This window comes from Scaptodrosophila lebanonensis, unplaced genomic scaffold (assembly GCF_003285725.1).
Source record: "Scaptodrosophila lebanonensis strain 11010-0011.00,11010-0021.00 unplaced genomic scaffold, SlebRS2 tig00000163-arrow-arrow-pilon, whole genome shotgun sequence".
Lineage (NCBI taxonomy): Eukaryota > Metazoa > Arthropoda > Insecta > Diptera > Drosophilidae > Scaptodrosophila > Scaptodrosophila lebanonensis.
This window is the reverse complement of record NW_022060598.1, coordinates 259,381-282,229: the sequence shown is the minus strand read 5'-3', so window position 1 is coordinate 282,229 and position 22,849 is coordinate 259,381. Positions and strand designations below refer to the sequence as shown.

Here is a 22,849-nt window from a genome sequence, read left to right as displayed (position 1 = left end):
AGGACATCGGAGGAACCTTTCATATAGAGGTTTTCAGTGCTTTAGAGCTCCATGTTACTAAACATCGATGTGAAAAGAAACTAAAGTAAAAAAAATGTAAACTTTGGCTCGACAAGTTATAGAGCGGATTAAGAGACTGAACCGATAAGTCGAGGAGTCTAAAGATTGATCATTAAAGAGCAGAGAGGAAATCAAAAGTTATACTATGGTACTAGAAGCTAGGCGCGCTTCGTAAACATATAAGTATTATTATTATTATTATTATTTTTTATATAGTGCTTGTGTGCGGCTTACCCACGGTGGTGGAGGTCATCGATAAAGACTTACCTAAAAAGAGAAGAGAAGAAGAATATTAAGATTAAAGTTTAGGATGGTGTACATTTTTGCTTTCGTTAGTTTTTTCTTTCTTTTTTGTGTTATTTTTAGAGCGAAATCTGTGCAAACTCTGTGGGGGATACTCTTTTGCGGGGGGCAAGAAAATTACCTAGAATATGTTTAAACTTTTGCACCACTTTGGTCCAACTAACGCAGGATTGGGTTCTACCCAGTTTAGCAGTCTTAACGTTCTCGAGGCTGCCGCCGCCAATGCCGCCATCCAGCGTCGGCTCCGCGGCCGTCTCAATGTCATCATCATTCTCATGATCATCGCCATCGTCCTCGTCGCTGTGCTGGTGGTGGTGCTGCAGATGACGAATGTCGTGACTGTGGCTGCGTCCACGCATCTTAACCACACCCTCAACATAATCGGTATCAGCATCCGCACTCGCATCCGCCTCGCTTATCACTCTACTACTATCACAGTGGTGCGCATGCGCATCTTTGGTGGTGGTGCTTGTGTTGGTGGTGCTGCTGATGTTCGCCAGATTGGAGGCGACTGTGGTGTTACGCTTCTTGCGCTGCTCCTCCCGCTCCCTTTTCATCTGCAACTTATGCTGTTTGGCCGCGCGCTGTTTCTGTTTGCGTGCGAACTTCTCGCGCAGCTTTGGACTGCCGAACTCGTCCAGATAGTACATGGTGTCCTGCAGTCCATCCTTGCGATTGATCAGCTTGGCATCTATGTATGGATCTTCGCTTATCTTCAGCAGGGGGAAGTAGATGAAGCCGTCGGTGCCTAGATTTTTGATGTCGCGCTGCTTGGCCGCTGCCGCCGCCACCGTCAGTGTGGGCTCAATGCCAGAGATGTGGGATTGCGGCACTGCATCTTTGGAGATGGATTTTCCAGCATCTGTTTGATCAGCCCCTCGTGCACCTATATTTATGACAATTCCCGATTGTGTATCCTCTTCTTCGTCCTCCTCCTCCTCCACATCGGGCTCGTCTACACCCACGCCATCATCCTCATCATCCACATCGACATCATCATCATCGTCGTCGTCGTCATCGCCAATGTCCACCTCCTCGATGCGATCCTCCACATCGAAGCCCTGCGTACCGGTGCTATTGGTGCTCTTATACTTGATACGCCTGAGGCTGTTTCCCACACCTGCGCCCGCGCTGGCCGCAGCTACGCTGCTCAGCTCCAGGGCAGAGGCGGCGCGTGTCCGCCCATGTCCGCGTACACCGATGCCCGTTTCTGTGCCACTGCTGCCGCCATCCTCCGAGGAGTATTTGGTGGAGGCGCCGCCCAGTGATTCACTGCTGGAGTTGCTCTGTCCGGCGACTCCCACGCCACCAACACTGCCGCCGGCACCACCGCCACTGCCCCCTGGCTGCTTCTGACCCTTGCCGCCTCCTACATGCTCAATGCCACTGTCCTGGGAGAGCAGTTGGCGCTGCTTCTGCCACTTGGGCTGTGTGCCATGCAGACTCAACGAACCGGAGCTACTGCGCACTGGGTGCAGCGGCAGCAGCGTCTGGGAGGCGGACTGCGCACACAGCTGCTTTTGCGAGGCGCTGCTCACAATAACGCCGCTGTCCGCAGATCCCGTCGACGTTTGCGTCGAGAAGCGCTCGCTTAGCGGTATTTTAATCGGAGCACTGCTGCATTTGGTGGCCCCGGCAACGGCTCCAGACGACGGCGACTGAAACTTCAATTGCAACTGCAACTGTGGCGTTTTGGACGATGTTGCTGTTGCAACTTCGGCGGCTGTTGCTGCTGCTGTTGTTGTTGTTGCCATCGGTTTTTAATTTCGATTTCTGAGTATTTTTTTTCTTCTGCCTTTGCTTTCGCTTTTTGTTTTTGTGTTTTTTTTTCTGCTTGTTAATGTCTTGGGAGTTCTTCTCTCGCTTTTTTGATTGTTTGTTTTTTGCTTCTGACAATTGTTTTTGTTATTTTTGCTTTAAGCTTTTCCACGCTTTTCACTCACTAACTGGGGCGCTGCTTGGACAGTCACATTGCCTGCAAAAATTTTGTTTTCACAAATTCGCAACGAAATTAATTTTTGGCGCGTTAATTTGCCTAATTAGCTTAATTTTCTTGCTCGCAATAAGATTGTTGATTTGTTAAATTTGTATATTTTTAATTTTTATATTGTTGTTATTGCTGCTGCTGCTGCTATTATGTGAAAATATTTTAATTTATTTTTGTGCACTTTTTGAATTCATCTATTGGCATCTATTTTTATAAAACAAACAGCACACACACAATATCTACGATGCCGCCCCCAGGCACACACCATAAGAAACAAACACACGCAGACACATATAGTATATATACATATATGTTTATATAAATAAATAAATAAATTCAAGAAACAACAAGTTTTCACGCACGCAATTCGTTGACCAAATAGAAAAAAAAAAAAAAACAACAAAAAGGCCAAAGAAAATTGGAAACTAAAACGTTGTTAGTTTGCTACTTTGACTGAAGTGTTTCTTTTGTTGCTGTGGTTGTTGTTATTGCTTCGTTGCTTGCGTTTCGTTTAAAGTTGGCTTCTTTTTGTTATTGTTGTAGTTGTTGTTGTTGCCGACTGAGTGATTGCGGTGAATCGTATTTATGGTAGTAGGGTAGTGCCAAGCAAGCAACATGTGCCCGCTTATGAGGTCGCGAATGAACTGAAATTAAAAATATCAAAGGCGCCGTGCAAACGGTTGAGCAGCACGCATTGAATGGAACGACTGGCAATGGAACAGCGCGTAAGAGCGTCGTCGTCACTGGCTAAAAAACTGGCTGACTGACAGACTGACTGACTGAGTATACGAGCGTGAGTATGTATGAGAGGCAAAGAGAGGTAGAGAAAGAGAAGCAGAGGTAGGTAGAACAACGGCCAGCGCCAAAAGCGAAAGTCTTTAGCAGCGCTCCGACAGGGGGAGCTGCTTATGCAAACATGTATGAGTGTGTGTGTGTGTGTGTGTGTGTAGAAGCGTGTGCAAATGCAAGTCAAAAGCTGCTTTAAGTTCTTTCTAAAAATGAGGTGAGAGAGCAACATGCCGAAATGTGTGTATGTGTGTGTGTTTGTGTGTTGCTGAGCTGCGTGGGCAGCTTACACATAATTTTATCTCAACCGTACAGCATACGGGGCGTATGCGCAATGCACATTACGTATACGCCCAGTGCGCAGTGCACATTTTCCCCGACTTTTCGCATCAACACAAGATCAGACCACAAAACAGAGCATACAATTGTTTCAGTTAATCTTATCAGGGCGTCATTTAAAAAATAATCATATTAAAGTTTTATTCGGTTGTATTAACAAAAAAAATATATGGGGTGGGGGATACACGGAGGGTTGTTGGGCTGCTGTTTTTGTTTTTTTTTTTTGCTCAGATTATTTACAAATGCACAGGCCGCTGCCAACGCCGCTGTTAACCCAACTACTATGTATCACGACGAGCAGAAGTACAGGTGTTGCGGCCGGCAGTTGGAGGGCAGATGCGAGGAGGGCACGAAAATTTATTGGGAGTGTAAAGCGAAGGTGTTAAATCAAACAAGAAATGAGCGGCAGGCAGGAAAAATGGCAAGACAAGCCGTGCACATCTCAATGGCGACGGCAGGGGGGTTGAGGTGGGGTAGGGGTGTAAACTGACATATTAAATATATACATATGTATAGTAAAAAAAAAACGCGCTCAAGTGTATAAAAGCAACAACAGCAGAAACAACAAGAAACAGCTCAGCAATTCCGTTTAGTTGCTTCTGAAGTGCAAACAGTGGAAAATTTTGTTGTTTTTATGGCTTGTTTTTTTCTTCTCCCTTGCAAAAAAATAACGACCACTACAACCAACACAACGTTGCCTGACCCCGCTGCTTATGGGCACAGTTATAAAAACAGGGGGAACAAAACTCAACAAAGGACAAAGCCAACAACCAATGCATTAGCGGAAATTAGAGGAGTGTCATCATCAACATAGTTGACGACCACGACAACGACTACGACAAAAAATAAACAAACCAAGAAACGAATAAAACGAAGGGGTGAAGAAACGGCAACCAGCTATGATGAGTAAACAAAGTATGCCACGCGGGAATAAGGCGGACTCTCTATATATCTATATACATGCATATATATGTATATGTATATGATATTGCATACATACATACATCTAAATATATTTAACGTTTGTTGCGTCTGCTCCTTGGCGCCAGTCGCGCCAAAGTCAATTACAGTTGTGCTGATAACGGCACCATTCATTTTTTAATGTCATCTAAATGCAACTCTGCTTTCCGTACACAAGAAAAAAAAAAAGCCATCTATTATACGATATATCCTTGCAATTTCTTGCAATCAAAACTTCAAACAGGCATCATAATTGAATGTCAATCATCAAAGGAAGGTCCAATAAATACCCTAAAAGCTCTGCTACCCAGGTAGATTTTTTGCAAACACATCTTGCTTCCTGACACATTTAGAGAAATACCTAAAATCTAAAAACAATTGAATACATTTCAATTATAAAACTTAGCAATAACACATTTTTAGATAAGATTAAGACTTTTTAAGACAGACACAACGCTTTTTTCTAAATCTTATTTCTAATTTATTTGATTGAATGTCGGACTTTGTGGAACTTACTTCCCAACAAATATTAAATGGAAATGCAACCAAAGAGAACATTCAAAAAGAGTTGTAATTAAGATTCGATTTTTTAGTTTTCGAAAAATACATTGCCATAAATCGGGGCCCAAGAATATTTAAAAAACAAAACTATATGCATTGTTACAGTTTGTCCGTCTGTATGACCGCATAGATTTCAGAAAGTACAAAAGCTAGAATAACCAAATTTTGTATTCATATTCTCCTATTCTGGACAGTCTAGGGTTCAAGTATATGTTTTTTTCTTCTGGCACACTCCTATTTCCCTGCTTTTAGTGACTTTCTGTAACTCTATAAAAGGTAGCTTGTGTCCAAGTAAAATGTGAGAAAACAATAACCAGAAATATAGAGATGATTTTCATCGAACGAAGATCTTCAATTCCGAGGCGCGAACAACTCATAAAGGATGTAATAGCTATTTCGAGCCCATTGTACCGCAAAACCACCTTTTCGTTTTCTTCTTTCAAACTTATCAACGCAATGCCCACTCCTGATTGCAAACTGATTCCTTTTCCCATCTCTAGCCATCTGTTGGCCATCATCTCTGCCCATTTGACCCCGCATTAGCGTTAATTACCCGGTGTTGACTGTGCGGTCGGACTTTCATCGCAACCACAATATAAAAGAAGGTTACGCGTATGGCAGGCAGCAGTAAAGGGTGTGTGTTTTCTGCTTCTTTAGCTTATTTTTTCTTATTTATCCGCATTATACTGAACCCATCATTACGGTAGCGACCGGTAAAGGACAGCCCTATGGCGCTTCTTTATTTTTGTTTTTGTGGATTATTTATTAAACATACAATTTTTAGCCCAACAACAACAATCAACGCGATTGCGATGGCGATTGCGACGTTGGCAATGACTTTTGTCTTTCACTTTGACGCCAGGGCTTATCGTCACCGGCTAACCCTAACGCTAACCCCAACCCCAACCCTACCACCCCCACCCTCAAGCTCGCTTTTCTTTCATACAATAACAGCAACAAGCATTATGGAGAGCCAACTTCAATTTACATAGCAAATGAGTTGCTGTTGTTGTTGTATTTGTTTTTTTTTTTTTACTGTTGTACTTGAACTTGCATGTCGATAATTTCGCGCACGTCATCGGTTTGCGACCACGGGTCGACATTTTAATTATTCAAGCAGCGAAGGGTTGCTTAGCCAGCTTGATATTTATAGGCAGCAGCAGTAGATTTTTGTTGTTCCTATTGTGTTTTGTGTTGTGTGTTGTTGTTGCTGTTGCAGGTGTTGGTGCCACAGTCTTCAGTTACATGCCCTGTGCTCCCTTAGCACTTGACCACCAGTCAGTTAGTTTATTGATTCTTGGAACAAATGACCGCATACATAAAAAACAAAAAGGAACCCTAGGTATGTCGTAAGAAAGTGCGCAGTTATATGCCAAACAAATGGATGGATTGGGTTGGGGGGAAGGGAGGTAGTGGAATACTTGGAACTTAGGCAGCACCGCAATAAACACGATTGGCAGGCAGGCGGGCAGGCGAGTGGCTTTCTGCCTTTTTGGGTCTAGGCCGTTCAAGATGCAGATGCCGATCATCATCCATCCAATCATCTAAGGCTGGCGCTCACAGCGCACAGCGAACAGCCGTATGCACGGACGGAAGCAAGAACTAAAAAGAACTAAAAATAGATAAATGCGTGCATGTGAAAGTGAAAGCGAGGAGAGCGACTGCTGCCACACCCCTTGCTAAATACCAACGACGCCCACAAAACAGAATCACAAAAACAAACGACAATATTCGACAACGATTCGCTCGCAACAGTGTTGAGGTTGTCGACTTCATAATACCCTGCCTGTAATCAGTAGCTGGCTAAATAGTTGTTTCTAGTTTTCGACTAGATTTGATTTAAACGAAAATGCAAGTAAAGACAAGTACACTGGAAAGTAGTAGAAGTGTTTGTCCGTCTGAACCACACGTTCTTGAAAACTTTTAAGCCAAGAGACATTAAACCTCGCATAAACATTCCTGCACTTTTTTTGGATATAAAGTTTGTTCTGGATATGCATTGTGGACATATCTGCACGTCTGAACCTTCCTTTTTGGAAAACTATTCCAGCTAGCGACATTAAACTCTGCAATAACATTCCTTTAATCGTTTTGAGATCTAGTTTGTTTTATATTTTTATTATAGATAAATATTTGACTGTCTAAGCGCCTCTTTTACAAAAACTATTGCAGCTAGCGACAATAAACATAGTTCGAGTATTATTTTTGTTTTCATGGTACATATATCAAGTTAGATTTAAATTATAGCGTAGACTTCTTCCCCAAGCGACATTTCTTTAATATTTATGTATATTAAATGTGTTTCGTATTGTCAATATTAGAAACTTACTGAGCTTGAGAGACATTGAACACTCTGCCATAACACTCATTCAAAGCATCTGTGTAGCCATAACAGTCCATCTGTACTCCTCTATCTCGAGACTATTACAACTAGAGAGCATTCCTTTGGGTGTATTTACATATCATGTTTATTTTAAATATTCAATTTTATATTGTTTTTATAGCAACGAGCGCTCTTTTAAACGTTTTATTCTTTATCTTAATGCATCTTAAACAAACAAAAATGGGGCCAAGTTGGCTGCACTGCAGAGACAGACATGTTTGAGAGATGCGATGCGATGCGTTGCAACGAAAATAGCACACCCTCTCAAGCAACCGCTAGCACCATAGTCATCTAACAACCGAAATTAGAACAACAAATACACACAGAGGAGACTAGCTAACAAAGAGACAAAAAGTAAGAGTGACAAACAGCAAAATATTTGCATTTCATTTATGAAACGAGCTCGACAAGACAACTAACTCAAAAGCATTTGATGATGGTTGCCAGTTAGTTGGTTTGTTTGCACAAAACTCGACAATGGACGTGCATCGGAGGAGGAGACCGGGGCGACCAAAGCGACCGGCGGAGGAGGAGGATGAGACAACAATCACATATAAGTTCAACGGCAACAGCTCGCCCACAATCCAAGGCTTGCTATAAAAAGCCATTTTAATTACAATGATAGGCCCGGACAGCGAACAGAGACCAACAACACGAACGCAAATGCCGCAAAAATCTATCTATAACTCTTATCGATTCAATTTTCTATATGTCTGCTAATTACTACCAATATGAGCAGCAACAGCTGCAGAAGTGGCAGACGTAGCGGACTTGCCGCACAATGGAAATCAATAATTGATGTGCCGTGACAGGTATTTAAAATCAATTACAAACTGTTGTCAAATGTTCTCAAATGTTGGCTTCACCAACTCAATCAAGCACGTGCACGAAATCGCATATTTGCGTGACCACCAACCGATCAGATGGATGGATGAATAGCCTAAGATAACACATAAAGCAGCACAAAATCAATCGATTTTCGTATGTCACAAACTCATTCGTAGTAGTTAGAATGGAAAGCTAATACTGCTAATTATAATTAGTTGTGGGGGGGGGGGGGGGGGGGGGGACTTATTTACAGAAAAGCACATTGCTAAGCTAGAAAACAAAATATAAAACATACAAATTCAAGGCAATCGAGGGAGCTTTTAATTCTGCTTCGAATAAAGCTTAAATGCATTCTTCATTTTAATATCTTTCGATTAAAGGCCACTTAAAGCTATGTATTATAATTATAATTACGCCTATTTGTACTATTTTGTATGGAGCCTTCGAAAGAAGTGTTGCCTTGTTTCGGATTCTCAATTAAAATGAATTTAGATATGTTAGTCAATGTTTTTGAATTCAGTTAGATAGCGTTCTCCAAGAAGGAAATGATACGCGTCAAAAAGTGGAACGATTTGGATGCGGAAATATTTAAGTCTACATAGAACATCGTTTTCTTGTATTTCATAGGCAAGTTTATATAGTAATGATGAATACCTAAAAACAACAATGAGAAGGACTATAGTTCTTTATATTTCATTTTTTATAAACCGCATTTAATTATCATATTAATATTCTGTAAAGGAACGGAACGAGTGGGAAATGGGAAAATATTCACGTTTTTTTAAGAGAAAGAAAGAGAAACTATTCATGTTTCATATTCTATTATCCCATAACTCACATTAAATGCATTTTGGAACGAGTTAGAAATTGGGAAATAGTGTTCATATGTAAACTCTATGCCTAACATAGAAATATGAAGACGAAATTATGATCATTATTCGATCCACTATATGATTCAGTGAGAAGAAACACGTAGAATTAAAAAAGGAACAGTGAAAAATTGTTCATCATGTTGTTGTTTTGAGTTGTGAAATGTTCTCGTCCTAGTTTCTGGTTTTTTTTCGAGTGCAGGCGGCGACGCCATTGGGGATAAGACGCTGCCCATTATTTCACATGGGAAATAGACAAACTGTTGATGTATAACAAATGACAACAAGCCAAGCATACATAATGCCTATATATGTATGTACATACATGTGCTCGTATATTATATACACATTTATAGCTAGCAAATCGATAAAAACAATGAAAATAATACATAATATGAAAGGAAAGCAAAGTAGCACCACAATGTGTTGTGGAAGGGAAGTATAGAAAAGCGCACGCGGACAGTGGTGGGGTTGGGGGTGATGATGGTGGTGGTGCTGGTTGTAGTGGGGGCAATCAAAGAAGCCACAAGCAAACCACAGAGGCCACACACCACAACGCAAAGACGCCACCATGGTGTGCTGCTTCCCATTTCTCACTTCCCCAACAAGCCCCTCACTCATCATATGCCACCACGAAGGCTTTGACGTTAGCTGCCCAAATAGCTGACTGAATGACTGACTAACTGACTGACTGACTGCCTGCCTGCCTGCCTGACTGACAAACTGAGCGTCGTAAGAGGCGTAAGTCAAAGAAAAACTATGCACATATATTCATACATATGTATAGATGGTATATACATTTATATACATGTGTGTGTGTTGGGTTCCCAAGACTTTGGTTTTTGGTGGTTGCTTTTCCGTAGTGTAGGTGGCGCCCGAAAGGCAACACGCGATTTCTGCTTCACTGTACCATACATTATAACAAGTTCCATGTACTGCTCGTGGCAGCAGCAACAGCAACAACAATAACAGAAACAACAAGTTCCATGGAAACTGCGTCTTAGACATTCGAAATGCGATAGTAAAAGTCATTGGAAGTAAAGTTCTATAAATCATACACAATATAAATATATGCATATTATAAGTATGCATACTTATACAATACATAAATATTTATAGCATTGTAATTAATAGACAGTTAGTTATTTAACCCACATTTTAGTTGATATGAAAATAAAAACAAGTACGTGCGGCGCACATCAGAGCCCGACGCTCATATACCCTTGCAAATGGCAATCATTCGCCATTTCTATACGACCTATATAATATTGTAGTCAGTTTGCAAGTCGGAGGAGCTAAAAAGAATTTATTCAATATAAAGGTATTTATTTATTTTAGCCCGATTGTTTTTATGGCAACTAATTATATGATGATGGTAGTCCGATTCGGCTTAAGACTGGCAAAATTGTTGGTGAGTTCATTACGGTCCCAAAGTCTACATAAAACATAAAGCTTTTTATATTTTTGATTCAACCTATGCTCGACAAAATCATTGATTATATCTAGAAGTTTGTCTATATTCAATTTGATTCAGATATACTTTATTTATTTAACCAAAAAGATTTTCATTTGCATCGTTCCTACATAAACAAATATAAATAATAATCATAGCTAACTTTCAAAAACAAAAAAAACCATTATGTCCTTTAAAACTATGTAGAACCATAATCGGGTTCTCTTAATAAATTTGATTTGAAAAGCTTTAAAAATAACAAAGAAGTAATTACAAAAACGGGCGATAGGTTTTATGACAGCTATGTAGTGGTTCGATACACATATGGATTCTTATAGCACAGAATCTGCTGCCAGGCCTTATTCCTTTGCAGAGTTAGTAACATGAACAGAAGCTGCAGTAGGAATGATTGGGCATAGAATAATGACGAAGCTCCCTGTCTTCATTCGCCAAAAAAAACTTGCAGTGCAGTAGGAAATCATTGCTTGGCAATCTAATCGCACATTTATTTCATTAACCCGAACATTTAACTGCTCAATTACATACAAACGGACAGCCGATATACGAGTATGGAGGTATTATATTACGCATTTATCGGCCAGCTGTGGCGTGGCCAGTGAGGCTTAAGTACTTTTCAGTGTATCGTGGCTATTAAGCGACAGACACGAGAACACGAACGAACAAAAAACAGACGCATTGTGTCGTCTATATAGCCGCCATATAATGGAGCTGCGCACATCAAGTGATTAAGCAAATAAACTGATAAGCTGTTCGAGAGCAGTAGCGGAAAAAAGAGTGCTGCTGGGCAGCAGGGCGAACTGAAATTGGCGAAAGGGCAGAGGAGGAGGAGGAGGAGAACGATTTGTTGTGACATCGCAGCACCTGTTGCTAATTGGCAATGAAAAAATATCTGCAGGTTTAACAGGTTCATGCAGAGATTAAATACATATATACATACTTAAAGGGTATTTTTATAGAAGGTGTTTTGTTTTTCTATCATTTATTGATAGTCGAACACAGCACAGATGGTTTGGTTATCATAATTCGGAATTGAAACATAATTGGCATTCAGCGAATTTCGTGACTTAACGATGACACGAAAATCCATCAAACCGCAAGAAAATATCATAATGGCATTGAGAAACAGGTGTCGCATAATATTAATACTTTCTCTGCTGAAATTATGATACAATTTGGCAGGTTTTTACTTTCGAAAGGTTTTGATTTACAGCAAATTATTTTCAAATAATAAATCAAATTGAAAAACTAGTTTATCTAAGTTTACAAATAAACTATATTTCCCGGACTGGAAAACTAAACTAAAAGTATATTAGATTGGTATAGAGTTATAAATGATTCTGTAGAACAATACAGCCTTCCATATGTAAGAAGCGGAAGACATCATGATTCCCATTCAATTGGTTATTCCTTGAGATGATTTCTGCAGAAGCTCTTTTCCAGCTTCACAGGAAGAGAATACAAGACTTAATTAATGCCATATTAGGAATATCTATTTTAATTCGTTGATATTAAAGCGTTGCTTTTTTTTAACATCGATGTTGTCAATTATGGGGTGATATGATGAGCTCGATATTTATAGATATTTATGCCAATACTTCCGAAAAAGCAATACAGGAAACCCCAAGAAAGCTATTCGGTAACATAAATACTTGAAATATATGTATCTACAAAGGCACTTCGCTTTCGACTTTTGATAATAGAAGTCCTCACAAAACTAGATCATATAAATCAAGTTTAAATCAACTTCTATACATTTTCTTATACGCACTTCAAAATAAAATTGAAAAACCAAAAAAATCACCCTTTATAGATCTGCATACATACTCGTAGAAGCGCTCGCCTGGTTGTGTGTTAATGGGTTTGTGGTTGTTTTTGTTTTGCTTGATTGACAAGAACACAAAAAAAAACAAAAATAATAATAATAATAATGAATAAAAAACGTAAACACTAGCCTATAATAACAACCGATGCATGTCGCCTTGAAGTAACCACAATCGCAATAACAGAATCAGAATCGCAAGCATCTTCTTTATTATCAATTGAAAGGGCCGTTAAATGGCGACGAGGTGGCAAGCAGGCAATGGAAAACTCTGGCATAATATAATACGCCTGAATTATCACAAAAATGTAAGCTAAAATACAAAAAAAAAAAAACAAAAAAAAACGAAATAATAAAAATTTCCATTACCAAAACGTTAAGTGGCGCATGACTCAAAGCCATTAAATTCCATTGAGAGTTTGCCAAACGTTTCGATTGCTTAAATGATGGTCGAGCGAATGGAGAATTGGGGGGAATGCACAATTGAAGTGTGAACGCGCTAATATCCGAATCGGCGATCAGCGATCTGGCCAGTGTTGAATGCAATGAGGCGTGCGCTGAATAATAAATATTCAATATTTTTATGAGATTATAAAACTAAGTCAACCGATTCGATTCAATTCTTATTACATTTGTTGGCAGCACATCTGGCATGCCAGTAAATTAGATAATTATCTTCGCAATATATTACATATATTTAAAAAAAAAAAATCACATCTTTACCTGTCTGCCTAAAATCCGTTCGATCGTTTTTAAATGTTATTGCAATTTTTATATACTTTCTTTTAATTTACTTTTTAATTTTTTGATTTTTTTTAAAGTGTCAATTACTTATTGCAAATCCTATCGCTCCCGCTGGGACCTGTTTTGGCGGCTTCCTGATTTCCGTTTCTGACATGTTTCGAAACAGTTCGAGTACTACTTTGAAAGATTGATGCAATTGGTTCTTCTAGCAGTTTAGAAAATCTTCACTTTCTCCTTCAACATTTTGTAAGATTCCTGCACTGTTGCTGTAAGAACGCACCAACTCGCTAGTCACTACAAGATACGCCTTGGGACTTGTTTGTCGCCGCAAATAACTAAAATAACAAATAAATCTCAACAAAGGCTTGCTATTTTGCAAGTTATTTAATATAGAAGCTGATCAAGTTAACCGAGTGTTTTACAAATTGCTCTAAGTAATTATAAAATATAAAATATAACAGTGCAGCTATTGAATAGGAGGTGTTTACTATTTAAAGATTCTTATATGATTAATCTTATATTCATTTCCAATTTCCATATACGTATATTTTGAATATTTGAATATGTGTAAGCAATGGAAAGAACGTCTGAAATGACATTCTCAACAAATTGGTAAATTAATTGAACTGATAGAAACATTTTGCAAAACTCCACAGCTATATCTAGAGTATAACTAAAACAAAAAGTCACCATGTCCCTCCATTCATTGTGCGTGTTAGTCAGCGCTCAAAATTTACGAGTAAACATTTAACCGTGTGCTTCACCACAAAAAAAAAATCCACAGCCACAAAAAAACTGAATGAAAAACAAAAGCTGCTGATGACTAAACAAAAGTTCGGCGTATGAAAGCTTCACACACTTTTGAAACCTGAAACAAATTGCTTCCTCTTAAGTGCCAAAAAAAACTAAGTCAAATATGTTGACGAAACTGTTGCTTCGAGTTTAGTTTTGGGGAACGGGTGAGGGACCCATTGACTCACACAAGGTACCCGTTAAGACATGGCAAAGATTTTGTTTTTTCTTTTGACGAATTGCGCGCAACCTGCAAACATAATTGCATCAGCCAATTGGAGGAAAAGAAACAAGTGGCATTGAAACGATCTTGGCTATCAAAGCTTAGCAGCAACATACTTATTAGAGTGTCGCTCTCTCTCTCCCTATCTATCTTGCTTCTCTCTCTGGACCAGACATTGTTGGAATGAAATTTCAGTAGAAAATGAAATGGTTTTTCCAATACTTTTAATTCTGCGCAATCATTTTTAATAGTCCGCAAAACGCCCATTAACATCAATTTCAAATTTATTTTTAATTTTGTTTCTTACACCCACAACATTGCTTCTCATGCCTTTTATGCCTTCTTCGTGCATGCGTGCGTGCGTGCGTTTGTTTGTTTGATTTGGAGCACCACCTGATGGTTTGCTTTGGTTTCATGCGTCATCTAACCGAAATTCCAAAAAGAAGAAGCAAAAATAAGCTAAAACAAATGTTAGTGCTCTCTATCTCTCTCTCTATCTATCTCTCTTTTATTTTGTGAGCGATGCGGCTTGTTGTGCGTGCGTGCATGCGTGAGAGAGTAAACAGTTAAAGAGTGTAGGGAGCGAAGGTTGCACGCCCCAGCCCCTCTCTCTGGCACAAGCGCCAACGCTTTTTTAATGACGCAATGCGACAGGCGTTTGCGTCAGCCGGCAAAAAAAAGCTGTGAAATTTCATTGCGTTTCTTCAAACTTTTTGAGTTGATTTGTTGCTGTTTCAGAGGAAACAGACAGAACAATGGAGAGTGAAGAGTGGCGAGCCGAGAAAAGCCAACCCCACCACCCAACACTCATTACAAAGGTCAACATTTTTAGTTTATGATGCACACACACACACACACTCCCTGACACGTACAAACATTATTATCAGAGTGGATGGAATGGAGCGGAATGCCGCACGCAATCACGCACGACGTAGCGCTCGCTGCTGATAAGCGACGCTAACTGAAAAACTTGATTGCGTTCGCCGTTGAATCGCATCGCACGACGGCCAGTTTTGGTAATGGATGGCATTGATAAGGTCCCCGGTGGCCAGCCAGCACTCTGTGTGCATGTGTCTGTGTGCTAATGAAACACGTTCCACAATTAAGTCAGCTGCTGGCCTCTGATTTTAGCCAAATTTTTATCTAAATACAGTGAAAACGCTAACCTTTGTAAAAATATTCGAAATTCTTTGCTCAAATCAACCTCTTCAAACGTTTCTCATTCCGTCACGTTTCAATATTCCGTTGATTAGCCTTTTCAAATGTTTGAAACAGTTTGAAATCTGTGAAACGTTTAAAAGAACATATCAAATGGGAATTGAAATATTGTAGATTTGAAAAAGATTTCTGAATTTGGGAACCGAAAGACCAACTATAAGAGACACATTACAACAGACCTCTTATTTGTTGTTGAGAGATCAAGTATTAATCATAAGCGTGGCCAGACAAATCGATCTAGACATGCCCATTCGTCTGTCTGTATGAACGCCTCGATTTTGAAAACTGCTGATATAACAAGTAAGCAAGCTTGGTCTGTAGACTCTCCTTATCATATTCTTGATTAGCATAACGAGATGAATCGAAATAGTCTATCCGTCTGTATAAGCCCTAAGCTAACTTAGTATGCAGAGTAAGTATTTATTTTTAATTTAACATGACTCTTCAAAATAAATATTTTTCAAACTTGTTTCCGTGGAAACTTTATAATTTTATTATTGTTTCTGTTGCCAAACATAAAGCTGTGGACGAGCTATGTACCTCTGTATAGTTTACGATTTAGATAAGACGTGTTAAAGTAGCGATAAAATTGGAGCCGCTTGAATTTTAAAATAATAAAGATTAAAGCCTAAAAACAAATCCCAGACACTTAAGAAGCTAAATGTACATTCTAAATATGATAATTCTAAGTGAACTCACACTCACACTGAGTATCTTCATTGTTCATACAAGTAATTGTTGATAAAAAAAAAAAAAAAAAGGCAACTTTCGAGTCACGATAGACGTTACGGCACATGATTTACACCCACGAAGTTGCTAATAGACAAGCTTGTATAAATATTGAACGAGGTCCTAGACAATGTTGACATCCAATATTTGCTCGACAAAACATGTATATTTTTAACTTTCAATTAACACTTTGGTGGGTGTTGCTGCGAACTGCATTAAACCTCTTTTTGTGCACTAGGCCGATGGAAAATCGGTTCCAAATTCCGCATGTTCCGCACTTAACTCGTTCACAAGGCGGAAACCTAATTTGGCACATAAATAACAAAGTGCTAATTGGCCGGCCAACACCACAGACGCACGCAGAGAGGGGTACAAGAAGGGAAGGTTGTTACTAGAAGAAAAAGAAGCACAAGCACAAAGCCATCGACCAACAAACAGTGGAAACTTTTGGAACTAAAGTCCTTTAATGCGTGATGAGGCACACTAACACTTTTTCCCTCAAGTGCGGAACAATTATTGACAGCAAACAGTCGTCATCATCAGCTAATCAATAATTCTACAAATCGCAATTCCCCATTACCAGACCAGAGCTCTTCGCTACGCGACTTAGTGTATCCATGTGTGTGTGTGTCCGTGCTAATTGGATTAGCACGCAAGCGTTTACGGCGCCAGAGCGGAGCGAGCTGCCTGCACGTTAGAGATGTGCTAATTGCGATAGATTTTTAACATCCCCTCGACCTACCAAGACGCGCGCGTGCGCCAACTGACAAAGATTTGCAACGTTTTTTCATTTGTTTTACATTTTGTTGTTCAACAGCGCGTTCCGTTTCACATTGCTGTGCAGCAGACTGGAAAGTTTTGAGCGAAATGGACTTAGTACAAATGTATATATGGATATATATAATAAATGTTTGCTGTGTAAATCATGAGGCATTTTTCATTCTTTCAGTTATACCCTTTACTGTTTTTGCTTGTTAAATCGTAACTGAACTCACAATGAACTCAGTGTGGGAAATATAATCTTGCGATGTTTAACAAATATTTGAAACAAAAGATTTGTTTTGTTATGAAGATAATGTTTGTTTCTTTAATTAAAGGCCGAATCGATGTCATTTTTGAAAGCATCGATAGTGCTTAAGCTCTCTCTGAGTATTAAAAGTTTTTCATCAAATTTTAAAGCACACTATTGATGCCAGTACTAAGTACACACTAGTAGTGCAAGTTCAAAATGAACTTTGATTTTATACGCCGGAAATAAAAATATACGCTGAGAAGATAAGGTTTATAAAAAATAACATACACAAAGCCAGTCATGTTTTACGACTATTCCCATCTATGTATCTGTGCCACACCTCGCCCTTCGCTATACAGGACCCCCGTACATAGTCAGTAATTAGTATAGAGGGTGCAACCCAATTTTATTGCTCGTGTGGTCGGATCTACGAGAGCGGAACAAATGGCAATCGGAACAAGGAGCTGCAATGCCGCCTTGTCAAGGCCAAATGGTGTCAGTTAAGCCACAAAAAGCCATTAACCCATTAGGAATTTCGCACAAATCAATCAAATATCATAAGCACGTAACTTTCTAAACGATTTACTTTAATGATCGACGACTGCGGCTTCGACTGCGACTGCAGCGTAGACTGCGACGTGCCGGCCTTGTTTAGTTTTCATAGTCGATGTTGTTGCTGTTATTGTTGTTGTGATTGTTGCAGCCATGGGCAGGGGTAAGAAACTGGTTTGCGGACTTGCTTGCTGACCTCGCGTTGTAATTTTGCATTGCATTGCATTATTATTTTTAATGTTATTATTAGTATTGTTTTTTTTTTTTTTATATAAAAACAATAACAACAACATTAACATAGAACAAGCCAAACAACCACAGACACTTGCCAATAAATAAACATCTGTATTACATCGCACATTTATTTTCCTAAACAACATGTGTGCTGCAACAGGTGGGAAACAAAACTGTAATAACAGCATCTTTCCACAAACACACACATACACGCCTGTTTACATCAATAGGTACGGATGTCACAAGCCTATCTTCAAAGCCACGATCTGCATATTTTGTAAAATTTTATATATAACAATAGTTAATAATAACATCTTTAAACGCACTAACAACTAAGCTCTAAGATTTTAAATCTACTGGTTGGCTTTGGGATCATCTCCTCCTTCAATAGATATACACAACAAAAAAAGTTTTCAATTCTAAATATATTTTTCTCTTCTCCAATAGATATAAACACTTTCAATAGACTTTAAAAGGATTTCCAATTGTTGAAATGTTTCTGGTTCTAAACAGTATACACTTTATTAATTTCCCAATTCCATCGTTTCATTTCGACTGCTTCAAGCGACTCTGATGACCTAATTGAAACAGCTTTGAACAGCGTACCCCTTCACTGAATATTTCTAATTGCGTTGCAATAGAGGTGTTCGATACACAATCGATTTGATAAGATATTGTATCAAAATCCCACTCACCATGGTGTGTGAAAGCATATTAGTAAGGTACTTTTAAAATTTTACCCTTGAAATGTTTAACAAAAACAACAATTTTTGTTGTATATTACAAGTAATTGGGTCTGGAGGTGACGACAGAAAATCAATTTAGTAATATCATATCAATTAGGGATTGCACTTTAGCACGTGAGTCACAAATTTTGTGAAGCCACAAAGTACAACCAATGGATAACAAAAGCAAAAAGAAATGCATTTCGCATTCTATTGAAACAACATAGGGTTTGGGTTTTTTTTTAATATATTACAAAACAGATCTAACAATCTATTCAAATAAAATTTACTTGGTGAGAGCTTGAAGAAGCATACTTTTAATGAATGATGCGCTTCGTAATTCCGTAAAAAACGAAGAAGAAGCTTACACAACACACTTAGCATCTCATTTTTTGTGTCAAATGAAAATGTATTTTTAGCTTTGTGTATTTATTATTGTGATTATGGTTGTAAGCATATACAGATGTATAGCTACAGGAAGGAAGAGTAAAACCTCCCATTTACCGGCTACCGCATATCTATATCCACGTCTAAAAGTTCAATAACATTTTCCAGATTGTCGCATAAATTAACGCAACGAGTTTCCGCAAAAATAAGTAAATAAATAAATATGTGAGCTCGAAGAATAACAACGGGTGTGCGCGCGTTCACAAAACAATAACAATAAGAGCAACCAAAAACGAAACAGAAACAGCTATTGCAGCAACAAATGCGATTAAACGACGCCATTCCATTAAATCTATGTTACTTTTTGCGGATTCTTGTTAATTATTTTCACTCATGCGACAATTAATTCAATAAACAACCAAATACACTGTACGACAACAAGCAAAAATTTGATGGGAACGCATGGGATTTGACAAACGCGATCAACTATAAAGCAAAATGTTAATTGTCTTCAAATGTTTTAATAGCACTGTACGAGAAGCTACAGTGGAAAGGGAACAAGACAGGCGTAATCAACTACATAAAGCAATCAGCTATTTCAAAATGTTTCAATGGCACAATTAATTCCATTTATAGTACAAGTAAGTAAATCCTGAAGATTTAAATGAAATGAAATTTTTGTTTGGTTTTTTGTAGAGAGCGATGTTTGTTTGGTAGAACAATTTTCATTTATAAAATAAATGATAAATTCAATGTTTTTGGCATGAATAGTTTTCAGTGTATTAGCAGCCACCAATGCATTTATCTAAGCAGGTGAAACGAATTGAATGGAACACAAGCTAATATTGCATTGTTTGTTGCTCGTGCAGTGATGTGTTACTGTTGTTGTTTTTGTTGATGTTATGGCAAATTAACGTAAAAAAATGTTAATTTTGATGTTAACAAAGTCACCACGACGCGACACACGCCGCAAAGCGTTTGTCAGTGTGTCGCAAAACTGCACGACGTGGAACGTGTGCCGAGCCGTTTCAATGGCTCACGGCACTTGTTCCTGTTCTTCTTAAAGCTGTGTGTGTATATATGATTGGGGGGGTTATTGTTGCGATTTTTAGTGCCCTTGCCATTTCTGGTTTCCAAAAGCGCACCAAAAATGGGCGTGAGAAATCGCAACGAAACGTTTTGGACGTCATCATTAACGTCATTATGCCATAAAAATACAACAACCTGACAACAACGACAACGAAAACGATACGTGAAAATATTCTTAAAGCACTCCCCGTCGCATCATTGTGTGTACCTGAAGGGAACTCCAGCAGGAAAGAGAGCAGGGCCGAAATGCGCATTTGCGGAACAAGTGTAAATGGAACACGAGGCGACGCTGCGTAATGTGCTCAGCGATGCTGACAGGCGCAGATAAGGCGGCAACAGACCGACCGTTGAGGGCAGCGGCGTCACCGTTAGCGTTAGCGTCAACGTCATTGCCGCTTCAAACCGACGACAACTGCACCTAACGAGCTTAGCACGGTTCGGAGAGCAAGGGAGGTTGTTGTTGTTCAATAAGCTGAGCTTAGAGCGAACGGCCCCTGTGTTCCACTGGGCTACATCCAACAACAGCAACAACAACAACTGGCAAATGCGCATCAAACCTCCACCAAACCTCTACTATCTGATGTAGACGAAAACTATAGTTGTTTTTTCGGGGAAAACAGCTGATGGCTTCATAAAGAAAACCATTTTAAATGAATATAAGTACATTTTGAACTACTTACAACACGGTTTACATTTGTAATGCAATTTGTAATTTTATACCAGAGCCAGAATCGAATTTCCAAAAGCATCCTCTACATCATTTGTAGCGGCATCTATCGGCATATTAAACAAGTCCAGAACCGCATTTGGCCCTCGTTTATATAATATTTTGGCATTATTTTACACACATTTATTTGATAAACTCACACAGAACGGTAGAAAATTAACTTGGCTTTGTAAACACAATCAAATACATCTGATTTCTAATGTAATACGCGGTCGAACTTGTCGAACCTAAGAGCAAGATAAAGCTGTAAAGCTATCAAAAAAGTTATCGATTTAATAAACTTGTTCTTAGTATCAAACTATCCTTGGTAAGCAATTTAAATTCTTTTCATTTGGTGGTTCATATTTGGGGGTACAGATGTATAAAAAATACTTTTGTTATTTCACAAAAAATTGAAATTGAAAATATCTCGAATGAGTATAACAACAAAAACACAATCAATAGTTCTACAGCTTTAGGAAACTGTAAACCACTATACAACATGGAGTTGTGCAACTATCGATACAGCTCTTGGGAGAGGGGAAGCAACAAAAATACATCCATTGACGCCGGTTGATAATTTTATAGCTCTAGGGTAAAATAAACAACAATAAAAACATCGAGCGGTGCCACTATCGATAGTTTTATAGCTCTAGAGAAAATTACACAACAAAAACAAGACTCGAGTGGCGCAACTATCGATAGTTACACAGCTTTAGGGGTAAGTAAGCAATCACAACACATCCATTGAACCCACTATCAAAAGTTGTACAGCTTTAGGGTAAAATAAAAAGCAACAGAAAACATGGAGTGGCGCCGCTATCGATAGTTACACAGCTCCAGGAAGAAAAAAAGCATCAACAAAAAATCATCTAGTTGCGACACTATCGATAGTTTTACGTTTTACAGCTTTAGAGGGAAGTAAACAAATCGAAATTAAGTTGATACTTCGAGGTGAACTCTTTTCGTGAAATGCTTTAAGCCGCACTTGCAGCGAACATCACAGCAAGAAGCTCAGGGTAATGCATTGAGGCGTCGTCTGGGAGGAAAATGACATTATTGTTGTTGTGGTCGTTGTCGCTGTTAACGATCGACAGCTGCCTTGAGCCATTGACACAATTTATGCGTGGGCGAAGCGAGTCGTGCACGTTGAAAAGCTGAAAACTGAAGCGCGGCGTCGAAAAGAATAAACAGACGACAGTGGGACGAGCGTGTGAAGAGATTATTTAAAACACATTTTACATATAAGCATAAACATATGTATGTATATGTATGCATAATTAGATGTATATACTATATATGTATGTCTATAGAATTAGAATTCCAATTCATTAAGAATTACGGCAAGAAAGCAAAGCAAAGCAAAGCGAAAGCACAGCAAAGAAACGAATGAAGAAAATGAGCGGCCATCAAACATTAACTGTTGTTACTGCTGCTGATGTTGCTGTTGCTATTGTTGTTGTTGTTGTGTGCAAATATTTCTTTTAGTCTGTGCTATTTTTAATAAAAAAAAAAAAAAGAAAAATATCTATATGCGCAAGAGCGCGCAGCGCACGCGAGAAGAGCAAGCAAAGGCAGTAAAAGAGAAGAAACAGCAGCAGCAGCAACAACAACAGCAACTCCTTTAGCAGCAACTACAAAAAATTGCTGTTAACAACAACAACAACAACAACAAGAAGAGCTCACTGTGGGGCCAAGAAAGGGGCGCGCGCGCGCGCGGCATCGAACGAGGCGCCTCACTGACTTGCTGAATGACTTTGCTGCCTGCCGTCCGTCCGTCCGTCCGTCCGTACGTCGTTTGCCGCCAGACTTGCCGGGCAGTTCATGCGAATTTTTTTTGGGAATTTTCCACTGGCATCGATGGCGAGACGCTTGGTGCTGGTGCTGGGTAATGGTAAATGGTGACGACGACGACGACTACTACGACGACGACGACGACGACATGGGCACCAACAACAGCATGAATAATTCACTTTTGGCCCAGCAAAGAGCAGCGGGCATTGCTGCTATGTTTGTATGTATGTATGCGCACGTATAGTGTACGGTTGAAGTTCCCTACAAGCGAAATC

At 39.2% G+C, this 22,849-nt stretch overlaps 1 protein-coding gene across 4 annotated transcripts in view; it reads right to left on the bottom strand.

The window, feature by feature from the left end:
* LOC115629751 (protein kinase shaggy) overlaps positions 1-22,849 on the bottom strand; it is a 49,147-nt gene that overhangs the window by 20,212 nt on the left and 6,086 nt on the right. For 2 of the 4 annotated variants that reach the window (XM_030526291.1, XM_030526290.1), the window contains exons 1-2: positions 2,799-2,978; positions 485-2,338 (exon numbers count right to left, since the gene is read on the bottom strand). The exons of 1 other annotated variant lie outside the window; for it this stretch is intronic. In XM_030526291.1, the coding sequence (XP_030382151.1) occupies positions 485-2,117 (1,633 nt within the window). In that variant the 5' untranslated portion in view covers positions 2,118-2,338; positions 2,799-2,978. Of the gene's footprint in view, positions 1-294; positions 328-484; positions 2,339-2,798; positions 2,979-22,849 lie in introns of those variants that run through there. One more of the 4 variants, XM_030526292.1, reaches the window with a different exon arrangement.